This window comes from Tamandua tetradactyla, chromosome 23, assembly GCF_023851605.1.
Source record: "Tamandua tetradactyla isolate mTamTet1 chromosome 23, mTamTet1.pri, whole genome shotgun sequence".
Taxonomy (NCBI): Eukaryota; Metazoa; Chordata; class Mammalia; order Pilosa; family Myrmecophagidae; genus Tamandua; species Tamandua tetradactyla.
This window is the reverse complement of record NC_135349.1, coordinates 34,730,636-34,750,170: the sequence shown is the minus strand read 5'-3', so window position 1 is coordinate 34,750,170 and position 19,535 is coordinate 34,730,636. Positions and strand designations below refer to the sequence as shown.

Sequence of the window (19,535 nt, the reverse complement as noted above, 5' to 3'; positions counted from 1 at the left end):
GCCAGTGGATATTTTACTTAAACAGAGCCAAGCAACTGAATCTAATCTCTGTGAATCATTTCCCCACGTGGAAGTGAGGGTGCCTTGTCACTCTACACATTGAAATCGCACATCAAAGGGTTTAAATGCTGGGCTGGGTTCATCATTTGGAAAATGTGGTGATGGTTTTATTATTTACTCCTTTGCAGTGCTTAGGTACAAGGAAGTATCAATGGTGAAATGTCTGGACTGACTTGATCTTATTGCAGAATCTTAGAATGTGATTTCTGACCATCCCTTGTAGAAGAAAAGTTTCTGTGTTTGTGTACCCTGAGCAGTGGAACTTTTTGGATTGTTTTTAGTATCTCTAAATGCCTCAGGCCTTTGGTTACCTATTTCTTTTAAAAATGCTTGGCACTCAGACCTATAGTGCACTTTTCAGACATTCTCTTGAACTACACTTCAGCAGTGACCCACCTTGGTGGACTTTAGACAGGAAGGGGAAGGAAATGAGCAGCTATGGGCTTCTGTTTTGTGTCACCCACTTTAAATATCTTATCCCCTTTAATCCTCTTAACAATTCTCTAAGGCAGGTGGTGCCATCCCCATTTTACAGACAGGAGATGTAGACTAAGAGAGATGAAACTTATTTAAGGGCACGGAGTTAATAGATCGCAGAGTTGAGTTTTGAGGGCAACTCTGATTTCAAAGCCCAGGCTTTTCTACTACTTTGTTATGCTTCTTCTAGGAAACCTTGTGTTGTCTGAAGGGCTGTGAATATAGGCTTGCCTTCTTGATGGAGAACTGTCTCCTCTGTGTTGGACTTCTGCATAGACATTGCAGTTAGCTGAAATGTTTGCAGTTTGTGAGTGAGGTAAGCAGGGGATAATTGCTTGAAGTTCTAGCCCTCATCTGCAGTCTGTAACTCTCATCATCAAGCTTAAAGTTGAAAAAAAATTCTTACCTAAAATCAGTAAGTTTGGTCTTTATAACTTTCTCATTTTCCCAGTGTGTTCAAATCTGCATGTTTAGTGAAGGAATGTCAAAAAATACAGAGAAACTTTTGCATCCCTCTGTCTAAGCAAATATAATTTGATAGGAAAATCATATTTCTACTTTGAAGGAATGATTGATTCATCAGCCAAGGTTATCTTAAGATTCAGGAGGGGCTCATGTGTTTAATGAAGAAAATTTTAAGACAATACGACCTATTATCATCAAACACACATTCAGAACTCCTGTTTACCTTAATTGGCTGGGTATTATTTGGCTGACTATTGGTATCTTTGTAGTCTTGTTGCAAGAAGAGAGGACATTGCTGTTTTCTGTAATTTTTAGAGGTTGTTATATTCACTTATCACATCCTACTTTATACTTGGCATCAGCATATGACTATTACTGGTTTGAGTAAGGTTTGTTATTTAAAACTTTTCCATAGTTACTTCTAGTGAACTTTGAAGGCAAATGCTCATTAGACCCTTTTTCATCCTGGTTTCCAACTGAGGAATCAAATCCTGTAGTAGAGTTAGTACTTAGTATTTCTGGTGGGAAAATTTAATAAGCATGTTACTTTTTTCTTGCCTATCCATCTTCGTCTCTGAGGCCTTTGAGGAGCACGCATTCAAAGAACTTACCTAGTTGGAAATGCATGTGAACCTACAGACAGGCTACCCAGAGCTGTGAGCTCATTACAGCCTTTCATCATATAAGCTAGACCACTTGGAGAGGTAACTCCAGGGGGAACATCAGATGGCTCCAGGGCTTTGGGCATTGGTTTTCTGTCTAGTCAGCATCTTGCCTTATGGGTGGATGGGTGCTCATTTAAAGCTGCTGAAGGTGCTGTTCAAGATCATAATTCCATTGTTTGTTTCTCTTGGCTTCTGGTCCACTCCCCCATTGAAATGTAAGCTCTCTGAGGCCAGTGAGTTCATCTTTTAATTTAATCATCCAGAGTCCTAACACACCACTGTTAAATATGTACAGTTAGCAGAAAGTACTGGAAAGTCAGAAAATGCAATTTTCTGGGGAAACTTACGAAGCAGTTCTCACCTAGAGGTGATTTTTTCCCCTTAGAGGCATTTGGCAAAGTCTGAAAGCATTTTGGGTTGTCACTACTTGGGGGAATACTACTGGCAGCAGATGGGTAGAGACAAGGAATGCTGCTAAACATCCTATAGTACACAGGAGAGCCTTCTCCAACAAATGATTAACTGGCCCCAATTGTCAGTTGTGCCATGGTTGAGAAACCTGGGCCTGTAATAATTTAGTTACTATCTAGATGTTTTTTTTTTTTTTTAAATACGTTTAATCTAGTTTAGTTGGGTAGTCCTACTTTCTTTTCTTTTAGAAAAGGATCATATTTCTCAAATAGACAAACTGTCTAGAGTTAAGTGAAAAGAAGCTTCTTAGAAAGAAACTCATAAAATAACATCTAACTGGAAAGAGGCTTGAATCAGTTGGAACTGTCCAGGGACTCCTGGCTTGCCAATTGTTCAGAAGTTAAGAGGTGGTAAATGAAATCCCAGATGTAGAGCACTTGGCCTGCTGCCTGGCACACTGGTGTTCATTGTGTATCTCCTTCATTGCTTTCCTTGTGGTAATGCTGTTTTGTAGTGGGCAGGTAGCTTAAACCACTGTTAGCAGAATTGGGTTTAAGCAAGACCTTGCAAAAACCTTGGGATTTGAGAAATTGACAGAAACCAAATGAGAACTGTCTCTGTGGTGCCTTTATATTCCCTTCAGTATTTTGCTAGAAACTGCAAATTCTATCTGTTGATACTGACAGTGATTCTTGACTGTAGTTTTGTGCCAACCACGTGAAATATCTTATCCCCTTTAGTCCTCATAACAATTCTCTAAGACAGGTGGTGCCTTAGATGAACCTTTACTAAGTGCCTATTTTATCTGTGCCAGGCAGTGAACTGGGTGCTGGGAATGTGCAGGGGAGAACCAGTCAGTCTTGTCTTAGCCTTTATGAAGCCGTCAGTCTACCTGGGAAGATAGACATTGACCATGCAGTTACGTAAAATTATTTAATTCGGTTGACATAAATATTTCTAAGGAGATGTATGGGGTATATGAGAGGGCATTAAAGTAGGGGGATCTAACCTAGACTGGAAATTTGAGGGAAACCTACCTGAGGAAATATTTAGGCTGAGGGTGAATTAATCCAGTGAAGAAGGAGTGGATTGCGAAGATGGGAAACTTAGGACCAGAGCAAACGCTGTGTGAAATAGCCTTGGGTAAAGAGACTTCCAGAAAATGCAAGAAGGGCAAAGCCCTGTGACATGGTGAGTGATGTGTGTGGGCTGGTAGGGAGTGGTATGAGGTGAGGCATGAATGCAGGATACAGAATGAACAAATCCTGTAAGGTCTTGTAAACCATACTGGGCATTTTAGATATTATCTTAAGATTTGGGAAGCAAGGTAGTGACACCAGATTTGCATTTAAAAATTTGCATTGCTTAATCACTTAAGTTTTCAAGCCACTTTTGATTCCTGAAGATCAAATTGCTACTTAATTTAGATTTGTGTATGCATATTTTTATATCACACTTATGAAATTCACATACTACAAAATTCACCCTTTTAAAGCATGCACTTTAGTGGTATTTAATATATTCACAGTTGTGAAGCTATCACCACCATCCAATTTCAGAACATTTCATCAACCCAAAAAGAAATGTCATATCCATTAGTATTCACCTCCCATTCTTTTGTCCCCCCCAAACCCTGGCAACCATTAATTTACTTTCTGCCTCTGGACAGTTTATATAAATGGAATCATATAATATGTGGTCTTTTGTCGCTGACTTCTTTCACTTAGCATCATGTTTTCAAGTTTTATACATATTGTAGCATGTATCAGTACTTCTCTGCTTTTTATTGATGAATAATATTCCATTGTATGGATAGAACACATTTTGTTTATCCTTTTATCAGTTGATGGACATTTGGGTTGTGGCCAGTTTTTGGAGATTATGAATAATGCTGCTGTGGAGCTGACTTTTGTATCATGCAAATGGTCAGGAAGGACAAGATTTCAACTTTTATATTTAAAAGAAGCCTTCACTCCTTTTTATTCTATAGTACATTCAGTAAGCAGTTTCTTTCCTGAAAGACTTTAGGGAGGCATTAAAGATTGAACTTTATGTGAAAATGTTCATGTTGATGAATTGAGAGAGGTGCTATCAAAAAACTTGAGTTTTCCTCCTGACACTTGTAAGCAATATATGTGGTTAGTGGCACAGAGTGATGCTGATTCTTGCTTAGTTTTGGCAGTCAGAGCTCATCGTTGTTCTAGTGGGTCATTTACAGGTAGATGCCAAGGGATTCTTAGCACCTCTGTTTCACTTAAATGACTTCTTGTTTGAATTCATAGAATGTACTTGATTGCCTATTACCAAGGCAATGAATTTCATCTTGATTAGTCATTTCAGAGAATAAAAACTAAAGGTCAGAGTGGCCTTAGCATTACAGAGTTCAGAATGTGCACTAGGAGGTCATGAGTATAATAAGTGGTTTATGACCTGCACTGAGGCATAACTTCAGGCACAGTAAGTATTAAGAATTAGTAAATGATTAAGCAAAAACATTTCCAGACCAAAGAAAAAAGTATAAGTGGTAAATGTAAGAAACATTGTAGTTTATCATATAGTGTGGGAAAATAAAGTTGTTTGTATATAAAGTCAAAGCAGTTTTGATAACAATGTTTAAATGGTAAATGAATACAAATCAGTCAACAACTACAAAGGTTTTGGTTTATGTGGTTTAGGATGGAGAGTTTATGAAAAGATTAATCTTTGAAACTTTGCCTGTTTGCTTGTTTATATTGGTTTATAGCTGGTTCTTTTTCATGTTAGTGTCAGGAGTGTTACCCAAGAGTTTATGTAGCATTTAGTAAGCTTGGATGTCCACCAGTTGTGCAAGCAGTTAGAGGACACCCTAATGCTGATAAATGGTTATATATGTCAGGCGGAAGCAAGTTGCTTTTGGCCAATAGACTCCTTATTGGGAAATTAGTTATTTCTTAGCACATAATGGATTAATAGCAACTAGTCTACTTTATAGTTTCATCACTATACTTAGGCTTGCTATGTCATTTACCAGGCCATTCCAGAGCAATTGTGTTATTATTATTATTATTATAATAAAATAATCATAGAATTTTCATGGTATTCCTGGTACTATGTTAAAGATTTACCTGCATTATCTTGTTTAATCGTCATATCTTGAGGATGAATAGTCAACTAGAGGTCCCTATCAATGACCCTCTAGTTGGCAGATAAATGAATAGAGGCTCCAAGAGGAAATGGCTTATCCAAGGTCACACGGGAATGGCAGAGCCATGATGATAGTAGGGCTGATTCTAAACCTAATGTACCCTTATGATTTACTTCCCCCTTCTCTGGTCCACTAAATCTAAGTTAAAATGGAAAACAGTACACTGTGGAAGATTAAATTTCATCTACAGTTCCTGTTCTTGAATTTGTTACCAAAAAAAAAAAATGTGGAATTTGATTCCTAGCATGTTATTACTTGTCTTTTCATTGTCTGTAGACTGACCTTACCTAACTTCCTAATCTTTCTTGAGCATATTTTGCCCCCATCTTTAAGAGTGTCATCTGATCTGTTTGTAAAGCTTCCCTTGAGGTTTATGAGGGTCTCTGTATAGCCTACAGGAAGAAAGGTGGCTTAATCTGGTCTCTGGAGTGTTAACTTAATTCTGTAGCTTACTCTGCCATTGCTTGTTGGTGATTTTGAGTTAATTCTTTGCATTATATGCAGTGACCAAAAACAAGGTTACTAATGCTAGTTATTTGCCTTCTGATGTTTGAATCTCAGTGAAGAAGAGATCAGCAGTGCTTTTCTAGATCACCAGAGTATAGTGACTTCAGTATTGGGCCAGGCGTCAGAACACCTGGCTTGGGGCGTGGCTCTGCCACCTGCTAAGCTGTGTGACTCTGCAAGCCTTCTCTCATCTCCCAAGAATGTGTGATCCCCTGCCCTGGGGGTTATGTGAATTAAATGAGAAATCATGTATGGTGTATTTTACCCTTTATAGGCTGTATGAAAATGAGATGATTGTCTTCAAAATACAGTGCTATGTGATTATAATATATTGAAACTTTAGAGAGATTTCATTTAGTGTTTTGTGTGTTTTTGTTTGTTTTTGGATTTCTTGGACGACACTTCAGTTTTGTGTTTTCATTTTTCTTCTTCTTTTTTTAGTGGTATGTGTGCAACAGAGAGAAATTATGTGAATCACTCCAGGCTGTCTTTGTTCAGAGTTACCTTGATCAAGGAACACAGATCTTCTTAAACAACAGCATTGAGAAATCAGGCTGGCTATTTATCCAATTATATCATTCTTTTGTGTCATCTGTTTTTAGCCTGTTTATGTCTAGGACATCTATCAATGGGTAAGTGAATCTTGGATTATTTTTTTCTTTATCCTTAGGTTTAAAAAGAGAAAAATGAAAAAGGAAAGTTATGCGTTCAAAATGTTGACCACCTCAGCTATAAAACGTGTTCCAGTTAGAATCTTTGGTAGCAGGTAGCACCCAGTGTCACAGCCTTCTGTAGTCATACATTTTAAATTCACCAGAACTTGATAAATAGCCTCATTGGTCTGTGTTTCTATAATGGTAGGAACTTAGGGCTATGTTTCTGAGACTTTGATGTACGCAGGAACCAGGCTGGGACTTGTTAAAATGCAGATTGTGATTCAGTAGGTCTGCGGAAGGGCCTGAGATTCTGCACATCCAACACCAGGGGAGGCTGATGTACTAGGCCTGTATACCACACTGAATAGCGAGACTTAGAACCTTAGAACCCTTAACAGAGACAAGTAGGACAGTGGGATCTCCTTTGCCTTAAGCCTGCTTCTCAGAGACAAGTGTTTTAGGGAGAGTACTTAATCAGCCCAGCGGTGGGTGATGGCTTGTTTCGAGTGTAAATTTATTGTGGAATTCTCTGCCCCAGATAGTTCCTTCGTATAAATCCTTAAAAAAAAGTGTTCTATCTTTTCTTGACTAAATTTTCAAACATCTTCCATAGCCGTAGAATCTAGGAAGTCAAAGAGAAAAGCAGCAGTGGTCAGTGCTTAAAAAGCCGTGGTGGACCACTTAAAGCCACTGGTTGAGCTCACTTTTTTTTCCTTGAGATTTGGAGCCAGCTGCTATTGAGTGTCTGGATCCCTAGTCTATCATTTGGCCCTTAAATATGTTGCTAGGCACCATAAGCCATTTCTCAAGATTTCTTACTTGATTTTCTTCATTGTTTATATGAAATTGTCTTAAGTTTGCTTTAGCAAACACTTGTTGTTTTTGTATTATAGTTGGGTTTATATAGCTCAGTCTGATATTTTGTCCCTCAGGTAGGCTGCATTGAATTTCTGTTCTATGCTATTCATGTTTTCTTTGGAAAGAGACATGGCACTGTAGCAGTGGTTTTTATCCTTTTTGGGGTCCTGAACCTCTTTGAAGGTGATAAAAGATAGGAATCCTCTCTTCAGAAAGTACTTAACATTCAACATTTTACATATATTTTTGGGGTTTTCAGACTCTGAACCATTCTTCCCACTTCTAACCTATTGGAGCCTTGTTAAAATTCCTGACTCTGGAATTTCACAGTTTGGTTAAAGAGAGGTAGTGAAATTATTAAATCATCTTTGATTTCTCATATTTATAATTCTTATGCCTGTTTTTTAGCACATCCCCACTCCTTCCCCTCCCCTCCCAAGAAAACCCTAAGTCCCCCCAAACCCCTCTCTTTCCCTATGTCCATTCTCAGCTGAAAACTTAATTTTGAGTCCATTGGTATTTTCTTTCCATGACAGTGGTAGAATATTATCATGAGTGACAGTCTTTTACAGAAATTATGATTATAGTACCTTCTTTAATTAACTTAAGATCAGACTTCCTTTATGATGTAAGGAGAAGGCCAAGTAAGGAGAGACTGCAAACTGTTTTCAGAGTTTATTTCATAAAGAAGATGCACACTCTCACTGTAGACTCTAAATCGAGAGAGAACTTAGGTTGTAACTGCAGAACCTAGAGTGGTTATTAAACACTGAAAAAACATATGGAGATCACTAATTTTGGGAGTTAAAGGCAAGTATGAGAGCTTTGTCTTTCCATGCTATGTATTTACTGGAAGCCTTGTATTGGGGTTGAATCAGTTCTTGGTATTTTGAGTGGATGGTTCTGCATTGTGAGGGAATATTCCGTACATTGCAGGCAGTCTAACTTTTTTGGCCTTGTCTGCTAAGTACCAGTAGCACCCTTGAGTCATTGTGACTACCTGGAATTCTCCCACCTACTCCTAATACCCCCTGGAGGGCAGAATTGGTCCTAGTTGAGAAACACTGAATTTGAAGGATTTTGATTATTTTTTTTTATAGTTTTAGTCTTCCTCTGAAGCCTTTGTTTTTAGTGATCTTTGGAAAGTGGATGGTACTTCTCTCTTTCTGGTGCCTCTAGATGTAGACCAGTCAGATGATCTCATGAGCTCTGACTCCAGGTGACCTCTAGCTCTTGAGGTTCCCATACATCCTAAAGACATGGCTGGGGAAGCCTGTTGTTTTATAGTTAAAAAGAGTAAACAGAGTAACTATTTTATAACTTAATCTTGGTCCTTTAGCAAGTCAGCATCAGCATTTGAAACATGTATTTAGCAAAAACATTTTATCTCTAACCTCTTCCTGCTCTGATTCTGGCTCCTGTCAAATTTTGCAGAGCTATTTCAGTAAGTTGAGTAAATTTTGTCAGATTAACTTTCTTCGAATTTTTTTTTACCCATATAGTAGTTCATTTATTACCAGTTCAGTTTTTTAAAATGCAATTTTATTGAGATATAGTATATATTCACATACCATATAATCATCTAAATTTCACAGTCACTGGTTCACAGTATAATCATATAGCTATGCATTCATCATCACAGTAGATTTTTGAACATTTTCATTACTCAAAAAAAAAAAGTAAAAAGAACACCCAAAACATCCCATACCCCCCATTTATTTATTTATTTATTTATTTATTTATTTTGCCCCCCTTTCCATCTGTCCATACACTGGATAAAGGGAGTGTCAGTTACTGAAGGTTTTAACATTCATATGTTTACACCTTAAAAGCTCTGTAGTTAGTCATGTTCCTGAATCGAAGCTATTGGATTACAGTACAACAGTTTCAGGTATTTCCCTAGTATATCAAAAAGTGAAAAGAGATATCTGTATATTGCATAAAACAACCTCCAGAAAGACGTCTTGATTCTATTTGAAATCTCCAGCCAGTGAAACTTTCTCTTCCCCCTTTTAGTCATGAAGGCTTTCTCAGTCCCACAATACCAGGTCCAAGCTCATCCCTGGGGGTCATGTCCCACATTTTCAGGGAGGTTTATGCCCCTGGGTGTCATGTGAGTTCACCTGAGGAGTTGGTTTAGGGAGAGAGGCCACATCTGAGCTATAAAAGAGGTTCTCTGGAGGTGACTTTTAGACATAATCATAAGTAGACTTAGCTTCTTTGCAGGAATAATTTTCATAATGGCAAGCCCCCAAATCGAGGGCCTGACCCATCAAATTGGCAGTCCCCAATGCTTGAGAGACTATTAGGTCTTCCCCAGGTAGGGAAATTTAATATTTCCACCTTTTTCCCCAGTCCCTCAAGGGGACTTTGCAAATACTTGTTAATCTTCTGCCCAGATTACTCAGGGATGTATTAGGGCATCCCACCAATCTGTGCAAACCAGCAGAATCTCACTCCTTATTCACGTTCCATGATGTTATGGTGTTGGAACAAGCTGACCATACAATTTAAATTAGTTAGTGTGCTACCAAAAACATGAATTTTGCACCGAATAAACATCTCTTCTTTTGGTCTCACACAGAACTTGAAGTTTTAAAATGCAGTTAGTATTATCCTTTACCCTTTAGTCCGATTTGCCTTAGTCCTACCCATGTTAGCTTCGTTCATATCTCTTATTGAAGTCTGATCACTTTTTCAGTGTTTTTAACAGTTGCTTATGGGGTAATGCTGACTTTCTTAGCTGAGAACACTATCTCTGAATCTCAAGTGTCACACAAATATATGAAGTTCCAGGAAATGACCAGGTTATACACAAAGAACTCAGCGTCTCAGAATTTAGAAATAACCGTTATAACTCTGGGATAGATTTGAGTGCTATAAGAGTTTACAATCTAGGAACCTTTACAATAGGCCTTCACCTAATAATTTATGCTCTCGAATTCAATTCTCATTGTTTGCACATTATAGGTAGTCCATGTTAGTGAGGTATTATATTATTTGTCTGTTTGTTTCTGCCTTATTTCACTCAACATATCGTCCTCAAGATTCATTCACCTATTCTCAGTTCCTCTACGTCTGGGCCTAACACCTGGGTTGCAGGATCATATGGCATCCCCACCCCTCCACTCCTGTGGAGTCACCACACTGCTCTCCGGAGGGGCTGTGCCACTCTACTTCCTTTTCAACAGCGAATAGGTGCATCTGTCTCTCCACGCTTTCTTCAGAACTTGTATCTCTTGGTTCATTTTTAAACAGTTTTACTCACACATCATACAGTCCAATTAAAGTTAAAAAATGAGTGGTTCTGGGATTAATCACATAGCCGTACCTTCACCACCACAATGTATAGAGGACATTTCCATTTCTTTGATTTTGTTTTTGTTTTTCCATTAGAATATGTGAATAATTGAGGATTTAAAAACAGTCTTTCTTTGATGAGCTCTGATTTCCCTTGGAAAGCTGTTACAGTAGGTAGCACCATGTTTAGCAGTCTCTGGGTTCTCCCTCTCCCTATATTTTAGCATTTCTGTGAGGCAGAAGATTTCCAGTAAATGTATCACTTCCTTGGTTAAACTCTCCTATGGCCTTAAGGGGAAAAGGAGAAGGGGGAGTTTGTTTCATGGAGCAGAGTTCCTCATAAACTGCATCTTTTTTTTCCTGAATGAGGTCTTGCCATGAGCACTATGTTCCATGCATTCTCTTATTCACTGTATAGTAAGCGTATTGTACTTTCTGATTATTTCCAGAAAGTAATCGTACAATACAGATTTCCCTGCCACTTCCTAAACCAGTGATTTTCAAACTATTTTCCAGGGTCCAAGGAGTGAGTGCCTCAGGCTGCAGAGAAAGGCCTAGAAGTGGGCTGGCAGAGGCTCCTGGGCTCACAACCTCATTTCAACAAGGGCAGCTCTCTTTTTATCATTTTATGTTGTCCATGAGTTCCATTCGTTTAATGAAAGGGTTGTGCTGCTTAAAAGAAGTTTGAGAATCATTGCCGCAGACAAATTAGTATTTGAGAGCTAGAAAACAATTTCTAATAGGGTATTTTATTTCCCGAGAGGATGCTTCCATAACTGAATTAGAGCAGCTTTTCAGAGGGTTCTCTTTGATCTCCATTTTCACTCCTCTCAGTCTCTGTTTCAGAGGCATTGCTATGGTTCTGATTGTTTTTTAGAATCTTTAGAAAAATAGGACCCGACCAATTGTATAGCATGTAGACTGTAACAAGTTTTACAAGTATTAATCTACTTCTTTAATGCAAATTAGCTGGTATCACAAGGACCACTGTTTTCATCTTTTCTGTAGTTTCCCTTAAAAAATTTAGTATATTAAAGCTGATTTTCTAACCCGTTGTTTAATTTCCTATTCTGAATGACTTTGTTTCCTATTTGATTTCTTTGCCTAGTGTTCTGCCAAGTGTTGTGTCTGGCTTCTGTTGACCCGTCTTCTCTTTTTACTGATATACATGTTTTCTGTTATTTCTTCTACTTTTCTTTCCTAGTTTGACTTAAATTCTTCTGCCGTCACATTCATCTCTTAATTTCGTACACATTTCTTCTTCCCTTCCTTTCTCCACTCATCCTTTTCCTCTTCTGTCTTCTCTTTCCCTTCTATCCCTACTCCTTTTGGGGTAAAATTTGCCACCCCAAAGACAAATGATATTCGGAGGCATTTTCTGATGTTATTTTCTTATGTTATAAGTTCAGAAGACTGTTGGTGCTGATTCACTACATGTACTTTGTAGGGGTGTGTGGTGGTGGTGGTGGTGGTGGGCTAATTTGTATGGAGTCTGCATTTTTGTCCCTTTCTCTTTTTTTCAGGTTGCTAGGAAGAGGCTCAATGTTTGTATTTTCACCAGATCAATTTCAGAGACTGCTTAAAATTAATCCAGACTGGAAAACCCATAGACTTCTTGATTTAGGTGCTGGAGATGGAGAAGTCACAAAAATCATGAGCCCTCATTTTGAAGAAATCTATGCCACTGAGCTATCTGAAACTATGATCTGGCAACTTCAGAAAAAGAAGTACAGGTATAATTTTTAGAAATAGTTTGGGGTAGATTTCTTGGTTTTAGATATATTTCTTCTTTAAAGGATGTAAACCAGAAACAGTTTTTCATGATTAGAAATTAAAAAAAAAATCTTTCTGTTTCATAATTAAATAAAATTTATAGGGAAATAATCTTTCCTTAGCAGTATTTTTCTGAGGTAGAGAAGTTGGCACTGTAGAGAGGAAAAAAGGGCTAGTTAGAACTTGGAAAAGGGAGATCAATTCTGATTATTTGCTAATCAGAATCTGGCATTGTCAAACCTTGGTTTTCAGCCCATCTGCTTGAGAAATGTATTCAGTACAGATTATATTGAATGGGAGAAGAAGGTTCTGAGTGTAGAATGGGTGGGGGATGGGAGGGTGGTGGTGAAGTGTGCCACCTCTGAATGATATTTTGGAAGCCTGGCCTAGCCTTAGAGAGAAAAGAGAAAGAATTTTGCATTCACTCAGTGTCCTGTTCACATAGTTTCCATTTATACACACTAATCCTAGAGACAGTATATCAGTGTAGCTTTTGGAGCAGGACTGGATTGAACATTGACAAAACATGGAAATTTTTAGCCTGGAAGAGGGAAGGCTAAGGGAGGGTTACTGTAAGCAGATATTTGTTGGGATTTTATATGGGAGGAATGAGTAGGTAAGGTCTAGTATAATCAGGCACAGCTAGGTCTAGGAAATTGAGTTACCAAGTAAGGGATAAGGGAGATCGACCTTCCTAACAGCTGGAACCATCCAGCTTCTCTTTACTATCACTGTTTAAACAGCTGTTAGGGATGTTTCAGGAGGAGACTTAGATTGCTATGAGGTTGAACTAACATTAGTTCTAGTAATGTATCTCAGGTCAGGTCCTTTGGGTCTATGTGGTGAATTGAAATGTATTTCTTTGATTAGGAATTAATTCACCATTTTAAAATTTGAATAGCTTTGACTTTTGTTCCATCAATGGCTTAAATCATGCAGAATTCCTAATTTAACTCTTATTTTCCCCCCCTCTTAAAAAAAAAATCATTGCTTTGAAGTGGTTCCGGGAGCAGGGTATTGGAAACATGTCTTCAGATTATTCCCCTTAACATGTCTCTCACCTTCTTTCCTTGCTTGCCATTAAAGTCCTTGAGATTAAATGATTAAATGGAATTTTTGTTGAAACTCCAGCATTAATATATTGAATCAGTAATTTAAATATATCTAGTGTTTATATGATATGTAGTGTAGTAGTTGTCTACCATATGAAAATACTTAGTCTAATTTTTTCTCCTAATATATAGCACATATTGGGTATATGCCAAAATCCTTTTGCAGTTTGACCAACATGGGAAATTCATACTAGTTGCCACTCTTTCCATATTATTATTAGTATGAAGTAAAAACATATTTGTAAAAGTGATAAATTTTGTAACTATTGGTTCAGTTTGACCTTTTAATGAATAGGTCTTACTATCTAAGTTTAGCAAACTTTCTGCTTACTTCCATATTTTTTGTTTCTCTTCAACATCTGGGCCTATGAAAAACTGGCTTTTTAATTAAGGTTCTGGATGGCATTTTTGAAATAGATCAATAAACAGAAAATGCAGATTTTTCCTTTGTCTTAAAAGTTTAAGGATAAAGCTTCGATTTTTCAATACAAAAATAATACATTTTCTTTATTTTGTTCATTTTTTTAAATTCAGGATTTATCAAAGTGATTGCTTTGTCATTTCTCTAAGGAACAAATATATTTTAAATCTTACTGGAAGGGAAACTATTACTTAATTCATTCTCTTGAAAATAATCCACTAAACAGGCTCCTTCTAGGATTAAAAATACTGTTTTTGGAAAAGCCATTGATATGGGAAAGGATTGCATAATTCTTGATTCTGTGCACTAATGAACAGTTCCACAATTCAAATGATGATAAAATGAATACTGTTCTCCTCTGTCAGAAAGATTTGACAGCATATCCATCTTTCTTAGGCTGCTTTACCAAAACTTAATGTTAAAATTAGTTTATGTTACTTGCATGATGGTCAGTAGATGGGTAGAGAAAACAAGTTGTTGGCAAGGTGCTGAGTGGTACAGAGCATGAATTTGGAATTAAATCCCCATGGACAGTTCATATACTGACAATCAAAAACTAAATATATACATACTGAACACCAGAAAGCAAAGATCTGTAATTTTGAAAGATGCTGAACTTTAATTTGGTAGTTGTGTAGGTTTGGGAACCTTCTGAAAAGAAAAGATTGTTCAGTCCCTATTTTAAAACTGAAATAAACAATTAATAAGAAAGGGCTATTTGTATAGTTAAGAATTATATTTCTTATGTTAATGTTTTCTTCATTTACCTTTTTTAATGAAAGGATGGTGGAGACTAAGTGTAGCTTGCCATCTGCTCTCAACCTGCCATATAAGAAGTATTTATTCAAAGAAAGATTGTCAGGTTCTTTAAGAAAGATTATCAGGTTCTTTTTCACCTTATATAGAGAGATTAACCTGAATAACATACTAGGAAAATTTCCAAGTTGTAATTTTTACTTTGTTGGTGATTTGCGTTGTGATCTTGGACATGTCACTCCTTTAATTTTTCTCATTAGAAGAGGAAAATTCTAACAATTTATTAGAATTCCTGAGCCAGTATGCAGCTTGAGTGGGACTAATAAATTTGTCTTCATATTAGAACTGAACTTACAAATAAAAATCACAAAACAGAGTAAGGAAGAAGTTGGTTCATTATAGGTATAAGGTTTAACTGTCCCAGCACTAAAACATGCTTTCTTTTTAGGAATATATGTATATATTCCTAAAATATATATAAAATATATTTATTTTCCTAAAAGGAAAAAAAAAATATATATATATATTTTGATGTATGGCCTGGAAATTGAACCTGGGTCTCCCTCATGGAAGGCAAGAGTCTATCCCTGAACCACCCATGCCCCTAGGAGCATATATAATTTTTTATCTTTCAAAATTACAACATGGAAACTACCAATGTGCAACTAGTCTGAAATGGATTTAGTGAGACGATTCTAGGTTAATGCTGATGATAATGTTTGGCTGCTGCAGATAAACCTAAGCTTTTGTAGTTTTTTGGTTTTTTTTTATTTGATCAAGTGCAGTTTCTTTTTTCCAATTTATGATTTTTAGATTACCTGTTTGGCCAAGATATTAAAATACAAATAGTTCTTTCTTATTAATTGTTCCTTTCATTTTAAGATAGGAATTGAACTATTTTTATCCTGAAAGTAGAACCTTCAGCAATGTTTTGAAACTCTTTGAATGAGCTAAATCCAGTTTTTAAAATTATCATTGAGGTTATAATTTCAGTATAACAAAGTGATTTTTAAACTTTAATGGCATATTTTCGCCAAGCTAAATTTAGTACTATAAAACTCCTATAACAACAAAGGAATCTGATTAGTACCTTGAAGTTTGTTACAGTGTTGTTTTGAAGGAGGTTTAGTTTTCAAAAAATCTAGGTTGAAGAGCAGCAGCTCATTGATTTGCTTTCTTTTTGTTCTGCTATTTGCTACGAAATATCATTAGGCTCATGAGTTTTTCAAAATGATCCTTATTATACTTTTAGAATTTTCTAAGGTATCTCTACTGTATTTGCTCAGTATTTTCAAAGACTTGTCTACCAAAGATCCATTATCTTGTTAACTTTTTTTCACTTGTTTCTATCTCACCGACCAAATTCTAATTGGTATAACCAAGCAGGTGTAAGTAATTTATAGAATTACCTGAAGGTGTGGTTAACAAAGCTTATTATTATAAAAATGCTCCCCCTTCTGTGGATAAAAACATTGTAAAGGAATAGAAATATTTGTGTGTGTGTGTTTGTGTGTGTAATTGAGCATGAGTCTTTGCTTTTCATTACTGAGGTTCAGGAATTTGATATACAAGTTTCATAGCCGTTTATGACAACTTGTCTCTTCATACTTCTTGAACATGTGATGATTTTAGTTCTTATAAAGGAACTTCTTTTTTTTTTTTTTTTGCCTGGGCAGGCACCGGAAATAGAACCTGGGCATCACACCACCCTAAAGGAACTTTTATATGCTTTGAGATTTGGAAATAGATGAAACTCTTAAATTTAAAGAAATATGGTTGCTGTTTCTCTTTTGTCCCACCATTTTATTACTGCAAATGTAAATTATAAATGAAGATTTTGAATTTACTTTGATTTAGAGACTTTTTCGCCCTTTACTGGCATGTGTACTCTTTTTAAAGATGTCTTTGTGGAGGTATTGTATTAATCCAGTCCTTTCTGATTTTTCTAGAGTGCTTGGTATAAATGAATGGCAGAATACAGGGTTCCAGTATGATGTCATCAGCTGCTTGAATTTGCTGGACCGCTGTGATCAGCCCCTGACTTTGTTAAAAGATATCAGAAATGTCTTGGAGCCAACAAGAGGCAGGGTCATCTTGGCCCTGGTCTTGCCCTTTCATCCCTATGTGGAAAACGGTAAGTTGTGATTAAGCAGATTATTACTCTGGGTAGATGTTTATTGACATTTGTGATTTTTTACTGTGCATAATTAAACATTGTCTGGTGTAATTTAGAATAGAATGGAATTAGAAATAATACAGTTAGCTCAAGTAAAATACCACCTTGGTTAATGTTCATCTTAACTTCCCTTGAGGTGGTAATAAGTAATACTCAGGTCCATGTGCTTGATATTGAAAGCCTAAAATGAGTTTGTATTTTGTTTTTAAATAGAGCTCAAACCATTTACCTATTAGTTTGTAAGCTGAGTCAAGCAAAAAATGATACCTTTTAATCTACTATTCTTTGAATTAATCTAACAATCTGCTGAAAGTTACAGCTGTTTTGTTTGGCATTTTACATCTTTTGTCCCAGACTCTAAAATGATAAATGCTGCTATCTTTTTTTCCCATTTGAAGACCACTTGTGTTCCATTGTATGTGTTTTCTTTTTGTAACGTTTGATGTTTTGATGGTTGCAAGTCTTTTTCTTCAGCAATGTTGAATGAAGAATATTTTAGAAGAAAATGGTTTGATTTCATTTCACTTCATATTTGCTGTGATATCTAGCTGTAGTCATATTAATTCATAGCTACAGTTTTAGTTTATATGGTTTGCATTTTAGGTCAGGTTGAAAGATACGGCTCTTAAACCTATTTTGTATTTTCATAAGGTAATATATAAATTTAATATAAAATTATTATATATTATACATGTTAATCTTAAAAAGTGTTTAGTTTTTCTATTTTACGACTTAGTTCAGCCTTGGATTCAAGACCTCTAGGAGCTTGCAGACATTTTTAGGAACTTCATTAATATTATACAAGTTTCATAGCCATCAAATATCTGTGAAAATCTGCATCTTAAGGAATAATACTAATACTTGGTTATATCTGAAGTTCTGTATGGTTTGTGTTGTCACTCACTTGCTTCTTAATTACTTCTTGCTTCCCCCAAGCTCCCAGGTCTTAGTCCCTCCAGATTTGAAGCCGTCTTAACATTTATCAAATAGTTGTAGATTTGTATTGATAGTAGAGGAAATAGGGAGTTCTTTAGGCATGGGAGGGTGGGGAAGAGGAGAATAAGCAGAGCAGACATCCTCTCCCATTCGTTTCCATTCTTCTATTCCTGTTGTTGAATGGTTTGTTATGATAAAGGAAAAGCTGCTTTGAGTGTGAGTGCCTGTAAATCATGGTGTGCACACAGTGAAAAACCTAGTAAATGTCCTCCTGGATAATTTAGCAACCTGTCCTTATTTCAGTTTTATCCCTTGGATAATTAAGCTTCAGCTCCATCTCTCTGCATTTGCAATCACTAGTCATCAGGTTGCAAGGTCCTGGCTTCCTGTGTCCTGTTGGGCAACCACATGATAGAACTTCAGTGCTACTTCCTGGCATAGCAGGAGGTGGAAGAACAGGAGGAGGAAACATTAATCTAAGCATGAATTTTACTTCCTTGTATTCCTGACCCTTAAAATTGAGAGGAAGTCAAACTGGACAAGAGGGCAGTCTCCACTAAGAATTGAAAACAAGCCCCTTGATTGTGGGCACACGGAATGTTGCCTGTTGAGTCTGAGGAATCTGGCATATGACACATTGCAAACCCAAGACAAGAAGCCTTGTTGCTGTGGATGACCTTTAGCGACCTATACATTTTGCAGACTGCTCTGTGGCACTCTCCTATTGCTTCCTGTCTCTGAGTTACTAATTGGATCCTGATGATTGTCATGTGAAACTGTGAGGAGACTGCGGTGAAGGTGATCTTGCTGTTTGTGCTCATGAATACAGGGCTGTTTTAAGGATAGTGCAGTGTGCTTTGCATACTTGGCTCAACTTAGTCCTACCAAAAAATTTTTACCTAATAGGTAAAATGATTGCTTGTGTAATTTTTTTGGTTTGTCTTGAAGTTGAACCACAGCAATTTTGTTATTTAGGCTAATTTTGAAAAACCAAAATGTAAGTTGCACCTTCTGATTTCAGTTTGTTTAGTTAACTGACCCAGTTTTGGTTAGGGTTGTTGAATCTAGTGAGAGTTGTTTCTAGCACCAAAAAGTGGAAAAATATATAAACAAGGAAAGGAGAATTATATGTTAGAAATGAAAATTAAATAAGGTTTAATTTTTGCAAAATTGTAATTTTTATAAAAAAGAAATCCATGGTAAAAATAATTCAAGCAGTTTGCAGGAGGTTTTACAATGAAAACATCTTATTCACTCCACTCCCGCAATCTTTATTCAGGTTTCTTGAATATTATTCCAAAGATTAATCTATGCAAATATGAGCATATGTGTTAAATATGCCTAAAAATTGTTTATGTAGGTGGAAGGCAATTATAAATACTTCTGTTGTGTTTTTACACTTAAATATATCTTAAAAAATTAATCCTTATCAGCACAAATATATGTACATCATTGTCCAGATATAAGCAGTGGTATGCTGGAGCTGGCTTGTACTGGCTTTTGATTGCTGATTGTTAAATTTGCAAGAATTTATAGGACTGACTGTTAAACATGGCCATTATTGAAATTGGCCATGGTGGGAATATTTACACCTTGGAAATTGGCAAGCATTACAGATAGCCTCCCCTTTCCCCAAGCCAGTCGTTAAACATTAGACATTTACCAGAACACCACTGGATGAATGAAAACTTTAGTTGAGGAGACCCCTAATGATGTGTTTTTAGATCCCAGCAGTTTGTGATAGTGAAATGAACTTAGGTCTTTGCACACATGTGTGA

At 36.6% G+C, this 19,535-nt stretch overlaps 1 protein-coding gene across 5 annotated transcripts in view; it reads left to right on the top strand.

Annotated features, from left to right (window-relative positions):
* METTL9 (methyltransferase 9, His-X-His N1(pi)-histidine) overlaps positions 1–19,535 on the top strand; it is a 45,997-nt gene that overhangs the window by 6,474 nt on the left and 19,988 nt on the right. For all 5 annotated transcript variants that reach the window (XM_077141565.1, XM_077141564.1, XM_077141563.1 and 2 more), the window contains exons 2-4: positions 6,211–6,401; positions 12,107–12,316; positions 16,595–16,779. In XM_077141565.1, coding sequence (XP_076997680.1) covers positions 6,211–6,401; positions 12,107–12,316; positions 16,595–16,779 — 586 coding nt within the window. The remainder of the gene's footprint in view (positions 1–6,210; positions 6,402–12,106; positions 12,317–16,594; positions 16,780–19,535) is intronic.